Source organism: Felis catus, chromosome B2 (genome assembly GCF_018350175.1).
Source record: "Felis catus isolate Fca126 chromosome B2, F.catus_Fca126_mat1.0, whole genome shotgun sequence".
NCBI classification, from domain to species: Eukaryota; Metazoa; Chordata; class Mammalia; order Carnivora; family Felidae; genus Felis; species Felis catus.
This window is the reverse complement of record NC_058372.1, coordinates 80,043,294-80,062,489: the sequence shown is the minus strand read 5'-3', so window position 1 is coordinate 80,062,489 and position 19,196 is coordinate 80,043,294. Positions and strand designations below refer to the sequence as shown.

Sequence of the window (19,196 nt, the reverse complement as noted above, 5' to 3'; positions counted from 1 at the left end):
CACACCTGTCAGCCTTGTGAGAATGGGGCCTGGCGGCCATGGGGAGGACACATGCACTGACCTGGTTCTTTTCATGGACAGAACAGAAAGCACTGAGGAGGAGCTTAATGATGGACAAGTGATTATAGCGTGCAGCAACGTGCAAACAGGTATCGCCTGCCTGCGGACAGAAATCAAACTCTGAGCACAATCTGAGCAATTACAAAAAGTTAAAAAAAAAAATCATTAAAAAAACTGGCAGACTAGCATATGTTCTTTAGAGGGTATCAGCCTGAATTGAAATGATTCCCTTTACCGTAGACGCTACTCCAAGACTCGCAGCTCCGTGCTGTCTGCAGCCCCACCTGCATTCTGCCATGCAGACTCTTTCAGGTCTCATACACTGGGTGCCTGCCCCCCACAAGGCCGTCACAAGAGCGAAGGCAGGCTCTGCTTACCCAGCACTTGATAAGAATCCACTGACCACAGCCTCTCCTGCAGCCCAAAGGCTCCAGAGTATACCGAATTAAGACCAACAGCACCACTTTGGAAATGAGCCCTTTTCCATCACGGGTTCCTCATGGCTCAAAGGACAGGGCAGCAGGGAGAGCGGTCAGATTTTAAGATCACATGTGTTCTAAAAAAATTAGAGCTGCACCCCCTTTTAGCAGGACTCCAATATCTCATATGGGGCAGAGTAGTCTGGGGAGCTGATGAGGAAGCAATCACTGGGCATAAAACAGAACATTCAGAAAAACTCAGGATCAAGATCTTCCTTGGTGGTCACAGGCTAAGCCGCTCCCAGAGAGACAAAACGGGAGACAAAGTCATGACATTCTGCAGTGTTTTCTTGAGGTTTTCATCCTAACTTTGTCTAGAGATGGCAACCACTCAGCATAACCTTCTCCCCTGGATTAAGAAGGAGCACACGTGGGAAGCCTGGGTGGTTCAGTCAGTTGAACATCCGACTTTGGCTCAGGTCATGATCTCGCATTCATGGGTTCGAGCCCCACATCAGGTTCTGTGCTGACCGCTCAGAGCCTGGAACCTGCTTTGGATTCTGTGTCTCCCTCTCTCTCTCTGCCCCTCTCCTACTCACACTTTGTCTCAGTCTCTCAAAAAATAAAACGTTAAAAAAATTTTTTTTAACAAAAATTAAAGAGAAAAAAAAAAGGAGCCAAGCCCAAAGCCAAGGTTCAGGGCATTCTGAGACCCACTGTAGAAGAGTCTGCCTTCAGGGAGACCTCAACTAAGGCTTTTTGTGTGTGTGGGGGGGGGGGGGGGGGGGGAAGCCTCAATCTCTAGTTGAGAGCCTGAGGCATGGGACTTACAAAGGAAAAACGGCTGCTTTAGAGGGAGGAGGCACACCCATGTGACCTTGAAAGTCAAGCATTCTTGAAGAACTACTGACCCATCGGCTCATCTCAAGGGCACCTGGGTCATCGATCTGTAGATGCTGGCCAAGGAGCATCAGACCTCCCCTGGATGGCATCAACTGTACAACAATATGTGGGCAGGTTTCCTAGGCTCATCTGCCAGCACACGCTGTGAGAAATGTTAAAACAAACCCAGGCTGAGGAGCGAAGGGAAAAGAAGGGGGGAGAAAAACAGTGTTTGAGTCTTGATGACTCTTCCGACCCTAAAGAACCCCTTAGGACATAGCAAAAAAAAAAAAAAAAAAAAATACTTTATAGATAGTCCCCAAATGCTTTTCACATTTTCATTTTCCAGATGTTAACACTCAAGTATGCTTTCGGAGTTACTTTCCTAGGTGACACAAGAGAGCACAAGAGAAGCCGGTGTTGTTCACCCACGTTATTTTTGAGGTCGGCTCGGGACCCGCCCAGCAGGAGGACTCGTGTGCTCTGGGAGTGGCTGTTCTGGCAGGCCAGGTGCAGAGCCGTGTTCCCCGCCTTGGAGAGAGGCAAGAGAAGGGAGGACACGTTAGCGACAAGCTTCTCGGCAGACCTGCGCCGGGCAGGCTTTGCAGAGGGGTGACGCTTACAGGGAGATAGTCAATGCTCACATTCTCTGCTTCCTGATTGGTGATCCCAGCAGAGGTGTTTCAGTGGCAAGAACATTTAATGTGGAATCCAAATGGGCACAAGAGGCACATCTGTCATAAAACCTTGGTTCCGAGTCCCAGCTCTACAACTTACGAGTTGAAAGTCACCGGTCAAGGCTCTTAACTATTCTCAGTCTTGAATTCCTTACCTGTTAAATGGAGTGTGACCCCTACGTCCTGAGGCTGTGAGGATGAATTCAGAGTGCCTAGGAGAGTATTTACTTAATGGTAAAATGCTGTGCACCCAGCACCACATTCCATTCCTTTTGAAGAGGACTGCATCCTTCCTGGCCAACACAGATAATAGCTGCGGCTACAAAACACCCCTGGAGTAAAGGCAAAACAGGCCACTTCCTATAAGCGCAGGTAACTGAGATTCAACTTGTAAGCCTCTCGAAAATCATCCATTCTTGTATTCTCCTTGAAACATCAAAATTTGAACTACGGATGAGGTACCCACATAGCAGGAAATACGATTATATCCATCACTTACCATACAAATAGCTTTTTGGACTCTATCCTCAATATGCCAAGTAAAAGTGACAGACAAGGGTCAGAATAATGTCCACAGTAGTCTTACAGAAAGAATTCATGACATGAACAGAACTTTTTAAAACCATGCAAACAGTGCCCACAAAAGCTGCTGATAAAGAAAAGTAACAAGAAAAGCAGGCAGCACAAGAGGAGATTCAGTGTTAGAGAGGGCCTAGGAGCATACCGGAGGTTAAATCTATAAGCTCGGTGATTGTTCGGCTGAGCTAAAAAGCTGGGTCAGGACTGCAACTGTGTGGGCTCAAAGCTATTTCATTGCCTGTTTACAGCTTTGCCTCACCCAGGATCTGGATCACACAGCACTGTCTGGACACACTCACAGATGTTCTGTTCCTCACCTCTTGAAAAGAGGAATGAGTTTTATTAAAACACACACACAACAAAACTGTACGTCACTGGTTCCTTAGCTCTAAGTAGCCTGGTAGAATCTTTCTTCCTCACTGCTCCCTCCAGGAAGTTGGGGGTTGTAAACCTGAGGGTTTAGTGAACTCAGTGGTTATCAACCTTCTGCTGCACCTTAGAGTCACCTGCGGGAGCTTTTAAAACTATCAGTGCTCAGCTGCAATGCTTCCAGGGGCTCTGATTTACTTGGCCTAGGGGGTGGGTCTGAGAAGCTCAGGTTTTAGCACTAATGAAGTCCCAAATTCTAGGAAACCCCTCAGTTCAGGGGAAACTGGGACAGCCCGTTACCTTTGGCCTGGTCACCAGGTGAGTTTGTTTTTTCTCCCCTCTCTTTTTCGTTTGTTGAAAGTTTTCCAGGAGATTTTAAAGCACAGCCAGGTAGAGAGCCACTGCTAGCTTCCCTCTCAAAAACAAAGGATCTGCCCCCATTTTAAACCCTCCATTCCCTGTGGAAGGGCTCAGTGCCTGGCTTGCTGTGTGTTTCTTACTGCACAAGGAGTAGTTTGTCTCAAAGGTGTTGGCTTCGTGGGATTATTAACTGTATTGAATAAACGAATGAAATAAAAGAAAGCTGATGGTTCTAGAACTATGTACCAAACTGCTTTGCTAATAAGAAAATATTAATTATGCCGAAAAACATTTGGATCAAGAAAATTAAAAACCGTGGGTTAGCATAAACAAATTATGGTATGTTCACACACTGGAATATTACTTAGCAATAAAAAGGAATGAATTAGGGGCACCTGGGTGGCTCAGTTAAGTGTCTGACTTCAGTCAGGTCATGATCTTGCGGTTCATGAGTTCAAGCCCTGTGTCAGGCTTTGTGCTGACAGCTCAGAGCCTGGAGTCTGCTTTGTGTTCTAGGTCTCCCTTGCTCTCTGCCCCTCCCCCACTCTTACTCTGTCTCTCAAAAAATAAACATTAAAAAAAATGTTTTTAAGGAATTAATTAATCACACATGTAACAACATGGAGGCATCTCAAAAACATTAAGCTAACTGAAGGAAGTCACTTGCAGTGACTTAAAGAAGTCAGATACAAAATGCTGCATACTATACAATTCCATTTGTATGACATTCTGGGAAAGACAGAACAGGAGCTGGGGGTGGTGGGTGGGAACACGGCCACCAAGGGGCACAAAGGAAGCCTTGGGGTGATGGAAACATCCTATTATCTTGATTGTGGTGGTGGTTACACAACTGTATACTTTTGCCAAAATTCATACAACCGTATACCTAAGACAGATGAACTTTATTGTATATGGATTATACCTTAGAAGCTGACATTTCGAAAACGTGACCTAGGTAGATCTATGTAGCAGGCATTTTTCCCATCCTAATAAGTACTTATTTCCAGACAGGGGCTGATCTAAGAAGAACCTTTCTTATGTAACAGAATATGATTCACTCTTAAAAAAAGAGAGAAACTCTATCATTTGTGACACGTATGAACGTGGAGCACATTATGTATGCTAAATGAAACAAGCCAGACAGAGAAATAAATACTGTATGGTATCACTTAGATGTGGAGGGTAGGGCAAATAGGGAGAGGTTGGTAAGTACAAACTTCCAGTTTTTCGATGAATAAGGTCTAAGGATCTAATGTAAAACATGGTGATGACAGTTGGTAAACTATATTGTATAACCGAAATTTACAAAGACTAGAACTTCAATGTTTTCATCAAAAAAAAAGTTTTAAAGGGTAAACGTGAGGTGATGGGTGTCTTAAGACATGTATACATATATGAAGCCATCACTTTGTACATTTTAAATATCTTATAATTTTATTTGTCTGTTATACCTCAATAAAGCTGGGGGTGGCAGAGGACTTTTCTAGAAGCTTCCTCAGAGGCTGTGGCTGGTACAGAACATGGAAGTCCTTCTTCTGGGATAACACCTACCTTTGCTTCTGCTGTTTTGTCCATAGAGAACTTGTGGCTTTCCACAATACTTTTGGGGCCCTACACAGGATAGGAGGCAGTGTGGTGGAGTAGACAGACTCAGGATAGTTTATGGCCCTGACTGTGCCACAAACAAGTCAGGTGTCTTAGATAAGACTACCAGCTCCCAGCTTAGGCTTCCCTACCCTTTAACTAGGAACCACCTACTTCTCAGAGTTCGAGGATCTAACGTACACCATGGATTCACCTACAACTCACATTCCACACAATGTACCACGGTGAAGAAATGAAGAAGCCACCAGTCTGCCAGGCATTATTGGAAATATTATGATGCATGGCTTGCTTCTTTTATTCAAGCTTCTGTCCCATGAGGGAACCATGAGAAACATTTAACGAGTAGATGACATCACAGAGTGGTGTGTGGTGCCAAGGGAGCCCTGTAGGAAATACCCTGATGCGCCCTTGGGGAGGGTGCGGCCGCGGCCCTGGAAGCCTGAGTTGGAGGTCTACAGGCAGGAATGAGGAGCGAGATACCCCACAGGGAGCAGGGGTGAGCCCACTCTGATAGCACAGGAGGCACATACTAGGAAAAGCACAGGGAAGAGGCTGCAGACATAGACTGAGGCCACTCCAGGGAGGCCTGAGGCTGTGCCAGGCTGAGGAGCTTTACTGGAAGGTTTCTGGGCAGGGGAGGAACAGGATGCAGAAGGAGGGAGGCAAGCTGGCCAATCTGCTGTGAGGCTTCTGAAATAATGCTGGGATGCACTCAGTAATAATGAGCACATGAAGAGGGAGATAAGACCTGAGCAGTGCTGGGAGGGCAGACAGGAAAATGAGGGAGAACAGGTGCTACTGGCCTGCTTGCCTAACCGCACTCCAATAAACCAATGGGAAAGCAGGGAGTCCCAGGAGAGCCAAAGGAAGTCAAAGCCACTCCAGTTTGTCTTGCTCACCACGGAGATTATGTTCACTATGGAGTTCCAAGCTTTCATTTCCCCTGCCAGGTTCCACATGCTCTCCTAAGCTCTTGCTCTGCTCAGAGAGGAGGTTCCCACAGGGACAAAAGCCCATAGCCATCCTCACCTGTGAATGGGGAGTTCTAGCACCTGCTGGGCCTCACCTTGTTCTTGGCAAGCACGTTGGCTCCTGCTTTAACGAGCAATTTGGCTGACTGGCTAAAACCGTGCCAGGACGCTTCGTGTAGGGCCGTATTCCCATCCTGAGGAACACATACAGAGACAGAGAACACATTACCCAAGACTGAAGTCATCTCATTATAATCAGTACCTTGTAGCGTATTCCTAGGCCACACCACAGGTCCTTTTGATTTCAAAAGAGGCTTGTCGAGACACCTGGGTGGCTCAGCTAAGCTTCCGGCTTCGGCTCAGGTCATGCTCTCACAGCTCAGGAGTTCGAGTCCCGCGCTGGACTCTGTGCTGACAGCTCAGGGCCTGGAACCTGCTTCAGATTCTGTGTCTCCCTCTCTCTTTCTGCCCCTCCCCCCGCTCATGCTCGCTCTCACACTCACACTCTCTTTCTCTCTCTCAGAAATAAACACTAAAAAGAAAAAAAGCTTCTCATCTGAACCAGAGCCCAGAAAATGATTTCAGTGGCTAGTTTCTCCATTCTCCCAGAAATAGTACGTAACAAGTACCATTTTAGATTTATGATGTACAATGGATGCCTTCAGGCATTAGGGCTTAAATCTCCCTGGGAACCCTGGCTGAAAAAGGCTCATCCACAGGTCACATTTAACAGAAAGCAACATCAAGATGGCAGGCATGATGTTCATTCCTTCCCACCTCCATCACTCCTTGGGGTCTGCTCCGCTCTGCTCCTGGCCCCAGAGAGAACCCTACAAAGTCCAGGCAAATGAAGAGTCCAGCTCCGTAAGTTGCCGGGCCCAAGGACCAGGGAGGCAGATTCCTCCTCTCTTTTTCTTTCCCCAAATTTAATCTGACCAGCTTAATCCAACGTCTCAGGGACCGAAATAAATAAGCAGGCACCAAGAAAGCAGTGAGTTGTAAATAATATAAACAAGTGTCCTCAATATGTGGCTTAAAAAAAAAAAAAACCAACCAATTAACAAACACAGCTGTATTCGGTTAACTTCCTACAGAAAAAGAAATATTAAATGCAGTGAAGTGTGTGGGGTGGGGCTGAGAGGGTTGGGGTTACAGGGAGAGAGAAGCACAGAGAGGAGAGGTAGAGAGACCACCTGTGCTGTTCCAGGTCAGAGAGCAGGGCACTGTCCAGTCATGTCCAGGCACTGGCTCTGACTTTATTTCATCCATACCATGAGACAGGCTGAATGGTGTGGACAACCCACAAGTGGAAGTCTAGGGTCTCAAAGGCCATAGTCGGGGAGTGACCCTACAGAGTGAAATGGTGCTGGGAAGGTCAGTGGCGATGTGCGGCCTGGCTAGTGGGACTGACTGCACAACGCAGGAAGCAAAAGTAAAAGTGACTGGATGGGGGCACTGTTGAGGGGGCCTCCAGTGTGCTGATGTGATCTGCTTCTTGATCTGGGGGCTCACATAGATGTGCTCTGTTAGTGAACACTCATGGAACTTTACACGTATAACGTGCACATTTTTCTGTATATATATTACATGTAATAGAAAGTTGTCTAAAAAAGTAAGCAGAGGCTGAACTGCACCTAATTGTGAAGTTCCATGTTTTAAGAGTGTTTAACAATTTATTTTTTTATTACATTTATTTATTTTTGAGAGACAGAAAAGACAGAGCACAAGTGAGAGAGGGGCAGAGAGAAGAGGAGACACAGAATCCAAAGCAGGCTCCAGGCTCTGAGCTGTCAGCACAGAGCCCGCTGCGGGGCTTGAACTCACGAACCATGAGATATGACCTGAGCCGAAGTCAGTTGCTTAACCGACTGAGCCACCCAGGCACCCCAAGGCTGTTTAACAATTTAAAAGCAACAAATCAGGAGCACCTGGATGGCTCAGTAGGTAAAGCGTCAGACTTTGGCTGAGGTCATATCTCACGGTTCATGAGTTCAAGCCCCGCAGCGGGCTCTGTGCTGACAGCTCAGAGCCTGGAGCCTGCTTCGGATTTTGTGTCTCCTCCTCTCTCTTCTTCTCCCTCACATGTGTTCTGTCTTTCTCTGTCTCTCAAAAATAAATAAATAAAAGCAACAAATCAATATGTCATTGGGATTTGTTAAAGAATTGATTTTGCTTATTGTTTTTCTTCCAATATTGTTTAAATAAATTAACTTGCTCACTTTCCTTCAAAAAAAAAAATTGGAAATAGAGTCCGGGGCACATCCCTTTCCCCACCCAAGCCTCCACAGATCATTATTTCTAGACTTTTTTCTTTACCATTTATACATATGTGGTTGCCCACTGCTGCCACAGAACAGGGTAAGGGATCAAAAAAATTAATATTTATTGGGATATTGGATACTCTTGCAAAAGAAAGGCTGAATTTACCATGTTAACTCACGATAAATAGGACTCAGCAATGATAACATATTGAGTCGTCACAAGTTCCCCAAGCAGGGTCCTCAGGCTGATATGCCCCATGTCACCTTGTCTTGGCGGTCCAGAGCACAGCCCTCCTGGATGAGCGCCGCGATGACTTCCGTGTTCCCCACCACTGTGGCCCGGTGCAAGGCGGTCTGATCCCCCTGCAGAGTGACACGTAGGCAGGAACAGCAGTCAGCTCTCCCAACCCCCCACTGCACCACTCACTACTCTGACACAAGGACATCTCCATCCTCGATTGCAACAGACTGGTCACCCTGCCAGGTGGAGCATTTTTGTTCACAAACTTAGTGGGAATCTCAAACCAACCACAAAACAGCTCCAGAGCTGACCTTGGAATGAGGGTCAGGCACTCACCCGCCACCCCAAGGAAAGGCAGTGTTCAGAGGGAATATGACTGTCACATCTGTGAAAAGCTAGACTGTGTGTGTGATACAATTAAACCAGCAATCTTTACTCCCCATTGAGTTCTCTACTCCCCACTTTCTCTCGGAGGAATGACTATCCAGCCATGCCAGTTAGCAACACTCATGATTTGATGATGGGTACGTATTTTTTTTTTATTGACTTTATGGGCCGAGAGCAATGGAGGGGTTTATGCTGTGTCATCTGAGGACTCCAGGTTTACAAGCTGTGTAAGTCATTGTGTAAGTCTATGAAGCCTCTTCTGATATTTCATGACAGCATCCTCACTGACTTATGATGTATTGGACCCCTTTTTCTATAATCAGATGCCTGGGACTGCCGACCTTCTCTTTCTCCATCAGGGCACCAAAGGGAACTTGACTCTTGCCCCAACTGCATTAGAGAGGAGGTAAGATGGTCAAGATAAGAGAGAGTTCTAAAGTCTCTAAGAGCAATCTCATCTCTGACATGTACGCAGGAAGTCCAGTTGAGACAAATCAAGTCTAGCCTGGGGTCCAAACTGAAATGGGGAGAAAGGTGAACAGTGTGGAAAACTTCTCATAGGAAGGAAGGGGTACGGGGCAAGGGGTTCAGGAGATGTGAGTCTTACACAGCCTTGGGAAACACTGGCCACCTTGCTGCGCCTTGGGTTGAGGGGTGGATGACCTCCAAGGTCTCTCCCTTCCCTTCTTGGGTTCTAGGATTTGGTTGGTAAGAGTTTTGCATACATAAAATGTTCTGGTGGAGCACCAGAGGGGCAAAGACACCTCCTGTGGCATCCCTTGTCCTGAGCCCAAGAGAGGAAAGAGAGACTATTATAAGACAGAAAACATGGGGATTTTGAAAAGAGGGACGCACTGCTACCTATAAATAGCCTTAATGAAATGCTGAGTCTACTTACCGAACACCCTGGAATCTATAACCAACAACAGTGCACATTAAAAGCACTTAATCCAAGAATAAATTCTGGAGATGGATGGTGGTAATGGTTGTACAACAACGTGAATGCACTCAATGCCACTGAGTGTACAGTAAAAAATGGTTAAAATGGTAAATTTTATGTTACATGCATTTTATCACAATAAAAAAGCACTTGATGCTATTTAAAACTCAAATTCACTTTCTTAAAATTAAAAAAAAAACCCTCCGTTTAAAAATCCATGAGGGGAAATGATTTTTATTTTCTTCCTCATAATTTTTAATACTTTCCAACTTTTTATATTTAACACATATAATTTTAGCAACAGCAAACACTGCTATTTATTAAAAGTCTAAGCTGTAACAATATATATTAATAATGGGATTGTCCACATCTTATAATCTTTTCTCACTGTTCAATTGTAGAATTTAAGGGATTTACACAGTGATGGGTCAGGACATCCAGCTCCATTATTATGATTTATCCACTGTCCACAGCATTTCTATCATGAACCCTCCCCTTGGCATCCTAAATCCTTATTCCCAGTATAAATTAGGTTTGGACATGGCTTTCTTCTCATGCATCTTCCCAGACCCCTCACTCAAGAACCCTTTCTGCATGCCTTTTAGTCACAAGAGAATGTGGCCACTGGATCAGTGGCTGCAGGAGGTGTGTAAAGCCATTAATGTCCGTCTCAAACATCTTCAGGAGTGTTTCCAGATGATGTACACTTAATGTCCAAACAAGTAATACTATGAGAAACTGCCCAAGTCTTAACTTTATAAGAATTTCCAAGACTGGCATTTCCCCATCAGAATGGTGACAAGTTTTCCCAAAATGGACCTCAAGTGCAGTTTATGACCTGATGAGAAAGATGGTGCTCTGTTCTTGGCAAGAAAGAGGAGACCACAGCTCACTCCTCCAGAGTAAACACCGACAAGCCCTTTTCATATTCCCACAGACTGCTGGCACTCTACTCAGCACTCCACCAACATTTTTGCATAATAGGTTCTGTCCCTGTCATGCACAAAGCCTCAAACTCATGGGTCGTGTTGGCCACTCTTCCATGCGAGTCATGGCACAAAGGGCCTCTGCTGGTTAAGGCACATTCTAACCTAAGCCTTGCTACAGGTCAATGGTTTATTGTGTTTCACAAGCTGCCACTAAATCACGAGTTGAGGCAGCTTTGGAGCCAGAACATCACCATTATTTATTACTTGCTCTCAGCATGAATCTACTGTTTTTGCTTCCCTGTGGAGAGGACTTTCCTTTGCGAAACTCTAACTCAGTGAAAGAAGCTAAATCTAACTTTCAGTTTAGCCTTTTGAAATTCCCAGGTGGATTATCGAGACTCAAGGAGATCTAACGACTTCTGTGAGGTTGCAGTGAGAACACAAATTGTCCTAAGCCACTGGCACCGGTGTCTCCTGTAGTGACCTCCAGGCCATAGCTTCCCCTCCGTCTTTACTCCCCTCTGAGACCTCACTCAGCCTGGGTCCTGGCCTCATGAGTTGGATAAACACTGCTGGGAAGGCACCAACATCAGCCTTTCCACCATAAGTGGCTGCCCTTTAGCTCTAACATTAGCTTTGGGAACACTACACGGGACAATTCTGGAGGACTGAGTAAGACACTTTCTCTGGCCTAAAAACCCAGCTACCCTAAAGTTACCAAGATGAGAGTTAAACTCAGAGAGACATGAAATACATAAGCAAAGGGACACCTTGGGCTATCTATCTCAGGCTACTCTTCCCAGAACACAATACAATAAAGCACCTGAGACCCTCAATTGAAATAGGGCCAATTTCCTGGAAATCACCTTCCTCCTCTAAAATTTACTGTGGGAACATTTCCTCTGTGAAATAGGACCCAGAAGACAATAAAATGTGTCCTCAATACATACTTATTAAGAGACCCAAGCAGCATCTTTGACATAATCCTTATTTCTATGATATAAATAAACCCTGAAATTCTGAAACTTTGAAAAAAGATGCTAGAAAAAATATGAAACTCTTGTCAGCAGTTACTTGTTCAATGCATATTTGTTGACTCTCTACTGTACTCCAAGTGGCATCATTTTATTGATAAAAACAAAAAACGAAAAACTAAGGCTCAGGGCAGTTCAGCGCCTAGCCTAGGATAACCCGCTAATTCGGGGTAGCATGGTCAAACCAGAATTCAACCTGTCAAGGCTCTTTGCACCTACTCCAAGCTCGTTCCACCCTATGAAGTCAATTAGCCCCAGTGCAGGCCTTAAAAAAGATCAGGTCCCTCTGTGGGGTTGGAGCTGCCTCTTTATGGCATCATCTAGCTAAGTGCTTTAGCACAGTGCCCTGGCCACTACAGGTGCCCAAGAAGTATTTGCCAAATGATTAACTACAAAGAAGCAGAAGGAAAAACACTGCAGTGGGAAACTCGGAGAGCCAGCAACCTTGCAGTTTGGCATTTTGATTTGGAACATGCTGACCTGTTTGCAAAGTGCGTGAACTGCCAGCTCTCAATTTTTCTGACTTCAGTGTTTCTCACTTTGGGAACTTAAGGCGTTTGGAACCTCTGAGGTCTCAATATTTGTTTCACAATGCTTTTAGTTCTCTCTCCTACATGGTGAAAAAGAATGAGCACAGTGCAGGCAGATTTCAAAGCTAAGCTCATGGAAGAAACCCGAGTCATGCAAAGGTGGAACATGTCCCTCTTCAGGAGGAATCCCTCCCAGGAGGCACAGACAGACATGTTGCAAGGAAGCCCGAGACAGCGTAGGTGTGCAAAGCAAATTGCTGACCTCTTGTTCTCTCTCTGATCTTCTAGGGTTCTTCCTAGCCTTTCTTCTCTGGTTTTTCTTATTTTTTTCTTCCTTCATGGCTTTTATCATGGCCACAGGGTCCTGGGCTATTTCTGAGGTAGGGGCCGTGTGGTTGCTCATTGACCAATCAGAGATGGCATTAGAGCTCCAATGTGTGTTGACAGGATTGGCAGGAAGCCAAGGGGAATTTTCTCCTGGAGTTGCATATTCTAAAGAACTGGTTTCCACAGGTTGAAATTCATAATAATCCCACTCCAGGCCACTGGAGGTCATTCTTCAACTAATTCTCAGTCCTTACCGTGACATAAGGAACGTATCTGTAGAATATGAAGTTAGAAGTAAATTCTTCATAATATTAACATTCTCTATTTCTACCCATCATCCAAGACAGGTAACTTCTGAACTGATTATTTCCAATAATTAATATCCCAGCTTCTTTAAAAAAACACATATAGTTTTCTTCTTCAGATTCTTGCATTAAGTTTCAAAGCCGATCAACAGGCATGGTAAATACGTAGAAGAGAGACGTGAACAACATTCTGGTGAACACATTACTTCAGAATTCTACCTTCTCCATTCCCAGCAGCTTTTACACTGTTTTGTTCTGGTGCTTCTGTTTTGTTTGTCTGTCTTGATTTAAGTTATCAGGGACAAGCAATGTACAGATTGATTAGGGCAAGGAGAAGATGCAAGAAAATACATTATTCCAATAAATGAAACACATTGTTCCCATCCAAAAGTAGAGGTGAATTTCCTTTTGCTGACATGTCTCCCCTTAGCTACCTTGTGAAAACTCCTATTTTACTTCCTACCTTGCCTGATATAAACGCCCACAGTTCTAAGAAGTTAGCATGGCTCTTGCTGCATGAGAACACAGTGATTCTTGGAGCTCAAGAGCTGAGGCAGGAGTTGGCGGACCTGGCATGGTAGCCTTGCCACCATGGCCAGTGAGGACTTCAATTATGCAAAGAGAAGACCAGAGGCATCCCAACATGTTTGCACCAGCATCCCAATGCCCTGCCTTTTCTGTGGTTAGAATCTCTTCTCTCCCCTTGTATTTTCACTCCTGTCATCTAAGGATATGATAGAATCAGGAATGTTATCATGGTTACAGAGTAGGGAAAATGTATTATGACCCAAGGTAGAAATCAACAGCTGAAAGTTAAATCAGCATCTTTTGAAAGTAACATTTTTGATGGCCCAACGATTCCAAATATAACCAGAGATTTATGAACGATACTGGACAGCCTTCTGCCTGTACATAAAACAATGATTTCATCTTATTTATATCCTCTTCTTAGAGAATCTACTTCCTCAAAGATCCAATAGGCAACCCTGTGCACCACATGACCTCATCCCCACCACTGGTGATTGAGTCAGGAATGAATACTTGACTGTAGAGGAGCCAATTGGAGTCTTTGTCTACATAATCTGAATGAAGAAACTCAAAGTCTTTTTTTTTTTTTTTAAGTCGGCTTCATGCCCAGTGCAGAACCCAATGGGGGCTTGAATTAATGACGCTGAGATCAAGAGTTGAACACTCTCAGCTGACTGAGCCACCCAGGTGCCCCAGAGACTGAGTCTTAATAAAGGCATAACATGAGAGGAAACTCTTTCAGGATGCTTCCTTTTTCTTGGATTCCATGATATGTTAATTTTTTATTTGAACAGGTCCTTTTAAACTAAACGTATCCTAAGAGAAATCAAAGTGAGAAGAGGAAAAAGTCAAGTTTTTAAGCCCCACTTTTTCTCTAACGGTAAGCTTGGTCAATGACACATTTCCCACAGGCCTTGCCCACACTCACTCGTGTGTGTGTGTGTGTGTGTGTGTGTGTGTGTGTGTGTGGTGTGCTCCTTCACACCAAGACAGGACATAGACAATATGCCTTTGAGGCTCTAGACGTAGATGATACTAGATAGCACATGAACCATGATGGGAAAACCGCCCCAAACTTGCAAACTATAGCTTGCTACTGAGAATGGGTCCCAGGATAGGTCTTCAAGAAGAAGGTCCCCGTGGGGACCCCATGGAGACCAAGATGGAGCTAAAAAGTGCTAGGAGAGCATCTTCTACCCTCCCACTGCCTAGCTGCTTACATACTATACTGTGTATTTCCAGATAGACAAGCTCCCAAACAACCCATCCCAATAGAATGTGGTTTCTACTCACATCATCCTGAACATCAAGGTCACAGCCAGCCTTCAGCAAGATCTGGACCACAGAAAGATGGCCCTTATTGGCAGCAAGATGAAGGGGGGTCCGGCCATGCTGTTAATGCAAAGGAAACACTGATTTCAGAACAGGATATCAAAACCACTTCCCTAGAGGCAGGTGTGGCCCTAGAGCAAGCTTTACACAGTCGGAGCCCCCTTCCCCATCAGTTCGGCAGGAGATCCTTATATATTTACTCAGAATTCAAGTTTGTCTCTGTTAACCTTTGTAATTGGCATTGTAATAAATGAATAAAATATGCTGAAAACGCGAAGATTTCCTTTGGTGCATAATTTCTACTCCACACTCATCAAACAAATAGGAAAATGAAGAGTTTCATGTTTTCTCTTATTTTCTCCTTGGTGCTAACACTCAGGGATGATGAAGTGGTCACAATGAATCAGATGGGGCAAAAGATGAAAGAACAGCAAAAGGTCAAGCTAATCAGCCCCAGAAAAATCTGGTTAGTGATTATTAAAATTTGAAACTACTGGCCAGACTGTTCTGAATAGGTTCTCCCTTTTTTGAAACAAAATTTAAAATTACAAAATAGGGGCGCCTGGGTGGCTCAGTCCGTTAAGCCGTTGACTTCGGCTCAGGTCATGATCTCACATTTCATGAGTTTGAGCCCTGCATTGGGTTCTGTGATGACAGCTTGGAGCCTGGAACCTGCTGTGTATTCCGTGTCTCCCTCTCTCTCTGCCCCTTCCCAGCTCCCACTCTATCTCTCTCAAAAATAAGTAAACATTAAAAAAAATATTTAAATAAAATAAAATTACAAAATATTTCAGCCATTCAAAAATATGAATATTTTTAAATGTACATACCTACAAGTCACTTTAAGAAAACCTTAGAGAAATTATAGATGTTCCTTTTGAACCCCTCCCAGATTTCATTTCCCTTCAGCTCCAGAGGTAATCACTCTTTTTTTTTTAAGATTTTATTTTTAAATAATCTCTACACCCAAGATGGGGCTTAAACTCACAACCCCAAGATCAAGAGTTGTATGCTCTACCGACCGAGCCAGCCAGGCACCACAAGGTATTGGTATTCTTAAATTAAATTAAATTAAATTAAATTTGGTATTTTTCATTCCTTTGCCTTTAATTACATATTTTGCTACGTGGGTATAGCCATAGATAATAAATATTGTTTTGCTTATTTTAGAACCTTACATAAATAGCATTAAACTCTTAAAATATCACTTGGCAATTTTTGTCCAATGTCATATTTTTGTAAGATTTCTTCTCATATTGTCGCATGTAGTTCCAGATCATTTATTCATTATTCACCCATTCCCTACTGATGGGCATCCAGGTTCTTTTCAGTGGTTTGCAGAACGCACTTGTGTGCACGTCTCCCTGTGCACCTGAGTAGGCTTCTTAGCCTTGTGATCGGGTCACAGAAAGGACTGTTTCTTCAATAGCCCTCTAGTATAACACGGAGGGTAACACCCAGAATAACTCTTCAGTGTAAATCAACTTCTATCCAGAGAACTGACCTTGCGAAACTCCAAATTCTAAAGGGGACATCATATTTCCTTTGCTTTTCCCTTCAAGTTCACTGTGAAGAAATCTACCTCCTGCTTCAAAAATCATTTAGCCACTGGCTCCCATCCATACTGAAACACACCCTGACGGGCTCATATGGGTCTCTTAATAAGGGAGAAATAGTCTCTTACATCCCTCTACACCTCAATAAAATTCTCCAAAGACCTTTATTGATATTCTAGCGGAATAAACCCATTTATGATCTCCATAAAGTGTCAGTTTGCCATGGGTAACCAGCCGTGGAGGGAAACACAGATAGCAGACAATAAAGGATCTTAATTTCTACGCATGAAATGCAATCAAAGCACTAGAATGATTCTGTAAAGAAAGAGGTCAGAGCTCACTTTAAAATTAGAATTCTTAATTAAGAAAAAAGTTACTCCCAACAAAGTGGGCTATAAAAAGCCTTCATAAAAAGGCAATGTCTGAGAAGAGATGGAGTGACCTTCCTTGGCTAGCAACTGTCTCAGTGCACACTGCTTAACCTTGATTCTTTCCATGAAAGTCCACAGCTGATCAGATGGAGCAAAATAAGCAGGTTCCACTCACTGGGCCTGGTCCCAGGCTCCATCTGTCATCACGTGTCCTTGTTAAGGACATCAGAAAATGACCTTCACCAAGTTTCTAGGCATTATGACACACAGAAAGTTTGTTACTCTCGCGAGGAGACGGATGTGTGTGCTGTGAGGAAGGCCGACAGGATGGTAGGACACAAGTGCTTCTGAGCAACTGAAAACATAAACCATGATGAGGAGAGTTTGCTGGAGAGAGCCTGGAAAAGAGGACAAAGGACAAGGAATCTCAGGGTGTCAGATCAGGGAAGCCTGAAGAACATCCTTGTCAGGAACCAGATGTGACTGGTTGGAAGCTGAGGCACAAGGAGGCAAAAGGGTTTGCCCAAGTGAACACAAATAAGCAGAAGACAGAAGGAAATGGTGCTGTGGTTCAAACCAGGTCATACCTGGGAAGGTGCTTTCGAAACTATAAATTACTAACAAGATGCCTTGGACTGGCATCCAAAGTCAACAGAGAATCCTCTCTCTGCAGAAAGGACAGGCTGGAGGCAACGGAGCCTGACGTGCCCAGTTCAAATCCCAGCTCTGACTAATCACCCCTATGGGACTTTGTCCACAACACTCTCCTGAGCCCATTTTCTCACCTATAATATAGGAAGAGGCTGGGGTGCCTGGTTGGCTCAGTTGGTTAAGTGTCTGACTCCTGATTTTGGTTCAGGTCATGATCTCACAGTTCATGTAATCAGGCCCCCATTTGGGGGGTGCAGAGCCTGCTTGAAATTCTCTCTCTCCTTCTCTCTCTACCCCTCCCCTGCTTTCACTCTCTCAAAATAAATAAATACACATTTAAAAAATTATAAAACAGGAATAGCCTGCACTATCCACCCCATTAGGCTTGAAATAAGAGTAACATCCACCATCGAAGACAGGGTTTTTTTCCCTTCCAGCTGTCCTGAGCCCTCACCCCTGAAGACACCCCAATTGTTCCCTCTCCTTGACACCTTTGCACCTCTGCCTTAACAAAGACCAGTGAGATATTTTCAATGGCAAACAGACTTGGGTGAAGGGCTGGAAATCAGATCACTTGGATGGCCAAATGGGCCCCTAGCTGAAGGGTCATTTCCTACTGGCCAGTCCTGATCCACGTGTCCACTTCCATCTTTGAAATACAGCCCACAGTTTCTGGTCTCTGTGTTTCTGCTGGATGGGCCTTCCTTCCTGGCAATGCCCTTCTCCAAACTTTGCCTTCTCTGACTCAGCAAGAAACATTCCTGGTCTTGTCTTCTCTGCTCCCACAGTGCCTCAGCTTCCTCCTAGGAAACCAGCACATTCTGTTTTGAATGTCACCCTGGGCACTGGCATTTTCTTCCAACCAGGCTATAATCTCCCTGAGGTCAGGACTGTGCCTTCCATGACGAGGAAGCAAGTTGCTTCTGGGATGGTACAGGGCCATGTCAAAGAGAAGCCAGTGTTCCTCAAGCACAGGCAGGCTGAGGCTACCAGGGACATGGGAGCAAATTCCAATTCCAGGCTTGGCCTCAAAGAAATGGAGAGTCTAGGGGTGCTCTAGGTTCTTGGATGTCTCAGCCCCTCAGGGGAAGTGTAAACAACTGGGGGTTTCATTAGTACTTAAGCAGGTGCAACAGTGACATGAGGACTTCTCTGAGAAGGGTGAATGTCCTCCTCACATGTCTGGCTCCCTTTCTAGCACCAGCTAAAAGTACAGCAGCATCAAAGGCAATAGGAATCAGTTTCCCACCGAACCTGAAGCTGTCCACTCCCGTTCCCTGGGTTTCCTAACACAAGACCAACTCCCTTAAACACACACATACACACACACACACCACACCACCACCACCACCACCCAAAGGTGGAGAGAAAGAAGCAGATATGTAATTGTTTTCTAGAACATTCTATTGTGAAAAGCAACAAAAGTAGAGCCAATCCGGGAAGTGGCTGCTCCCAGCAGGGATACCCCAAGGTCAAGCCTGACAAATGGGGAAGGCTGCAATCCCCTTAAGTGTGAGGGGGCAAATAACAACTGACCCTTAGAGGGGTATTTGAATGATTTAGACTCAAGGATGCAACTGCCATCATTTTCATGCCCCTAGGAATGGCCAATGAAAGAAATGGGAAAAGGAGAAAAGACTGTGAACTATGAATAAGACAAAGAAATTTTTGAAGCCTCCATTTGTCCTGGGACCTACCCCAGTTCAATAACCTGTTCAACTCAACTCAACCCAGGCCCTAGAGGGATTGGGAAGACCACTAATAATAAGGACATGAGCAAGAGACAGCAGCAGCTAACACTTATGGGATACTTACATGACAGGCACTATCTTAAGACTTTTACCTGTATTAGCTCATTTAATCCCCCCCCCCCCCCCCCCGC

At 44.7% G+C, this 19,196-nt stretch overlaps 1 protein-coding gene and 1 long non-coding RNA gene across 13 annotated transcripts in view; one reads left to right on the top strand and one right to left on the bottom strand.

The window, feature by feature from the left end:
* Positions 1–19,196, bottom strand: part of ANKRD6 (ankyrin repeat domain 6) — an 80,824-nt gene that overhangs the window by 23,024 nt on the left and 38,604 nt on the right. For 5 of the 12 annotated variants that reach the window (XM_045057837.1, XM_045057841.1, XM_045057839.1 and 2 more), the window contains exons 1-6: positions 14,698–14,796; positions 12,507–12,844; positions 8,448–8,546; positions 6,018–6,116; positions 1,794–1,892; positions 62–160 (exon numbers count right to left, since the gene is read on the bottom strand). In XM_045057837.1, coding sequence (XP_044913772.1) covers positions 62–160; positions 1,794–1,892; positions 6,018–6,116; positions 8,448–8,546; positions 12,507–12,800 — 690 coding nt within the window. In that variant the 5' untranslated portion in view covers positions 12,801–12,844; positions 14,698–14,796. Of the gene's footprint in view, positions 1–61; positions 161–1,793; positions 1,893–6,017; positions 6,117–6,699; positions 6,865–8,447; positions 8,547–12,506; positions 12,845–14,697; positions 14,797–19,196 lie in introns of those variants that run through there. The other 7 variants (XM_045057838.1, XM_023254179.2, XM_019830954.3 and 4 more) reach the window with 5 other exon arrangements.
* Positions 1,561–15,013, top strand: LOC123385463. Its single transcript, XR_006598012.1, has 4 exons — positions 1,561–3,304; positions 9,135–9,217; positions 14,199–14,284; positions 14,647–15,013. It is a non-coding gene; the product is annotated as an uncharacterized LOC123385463 (long non-coding RNA).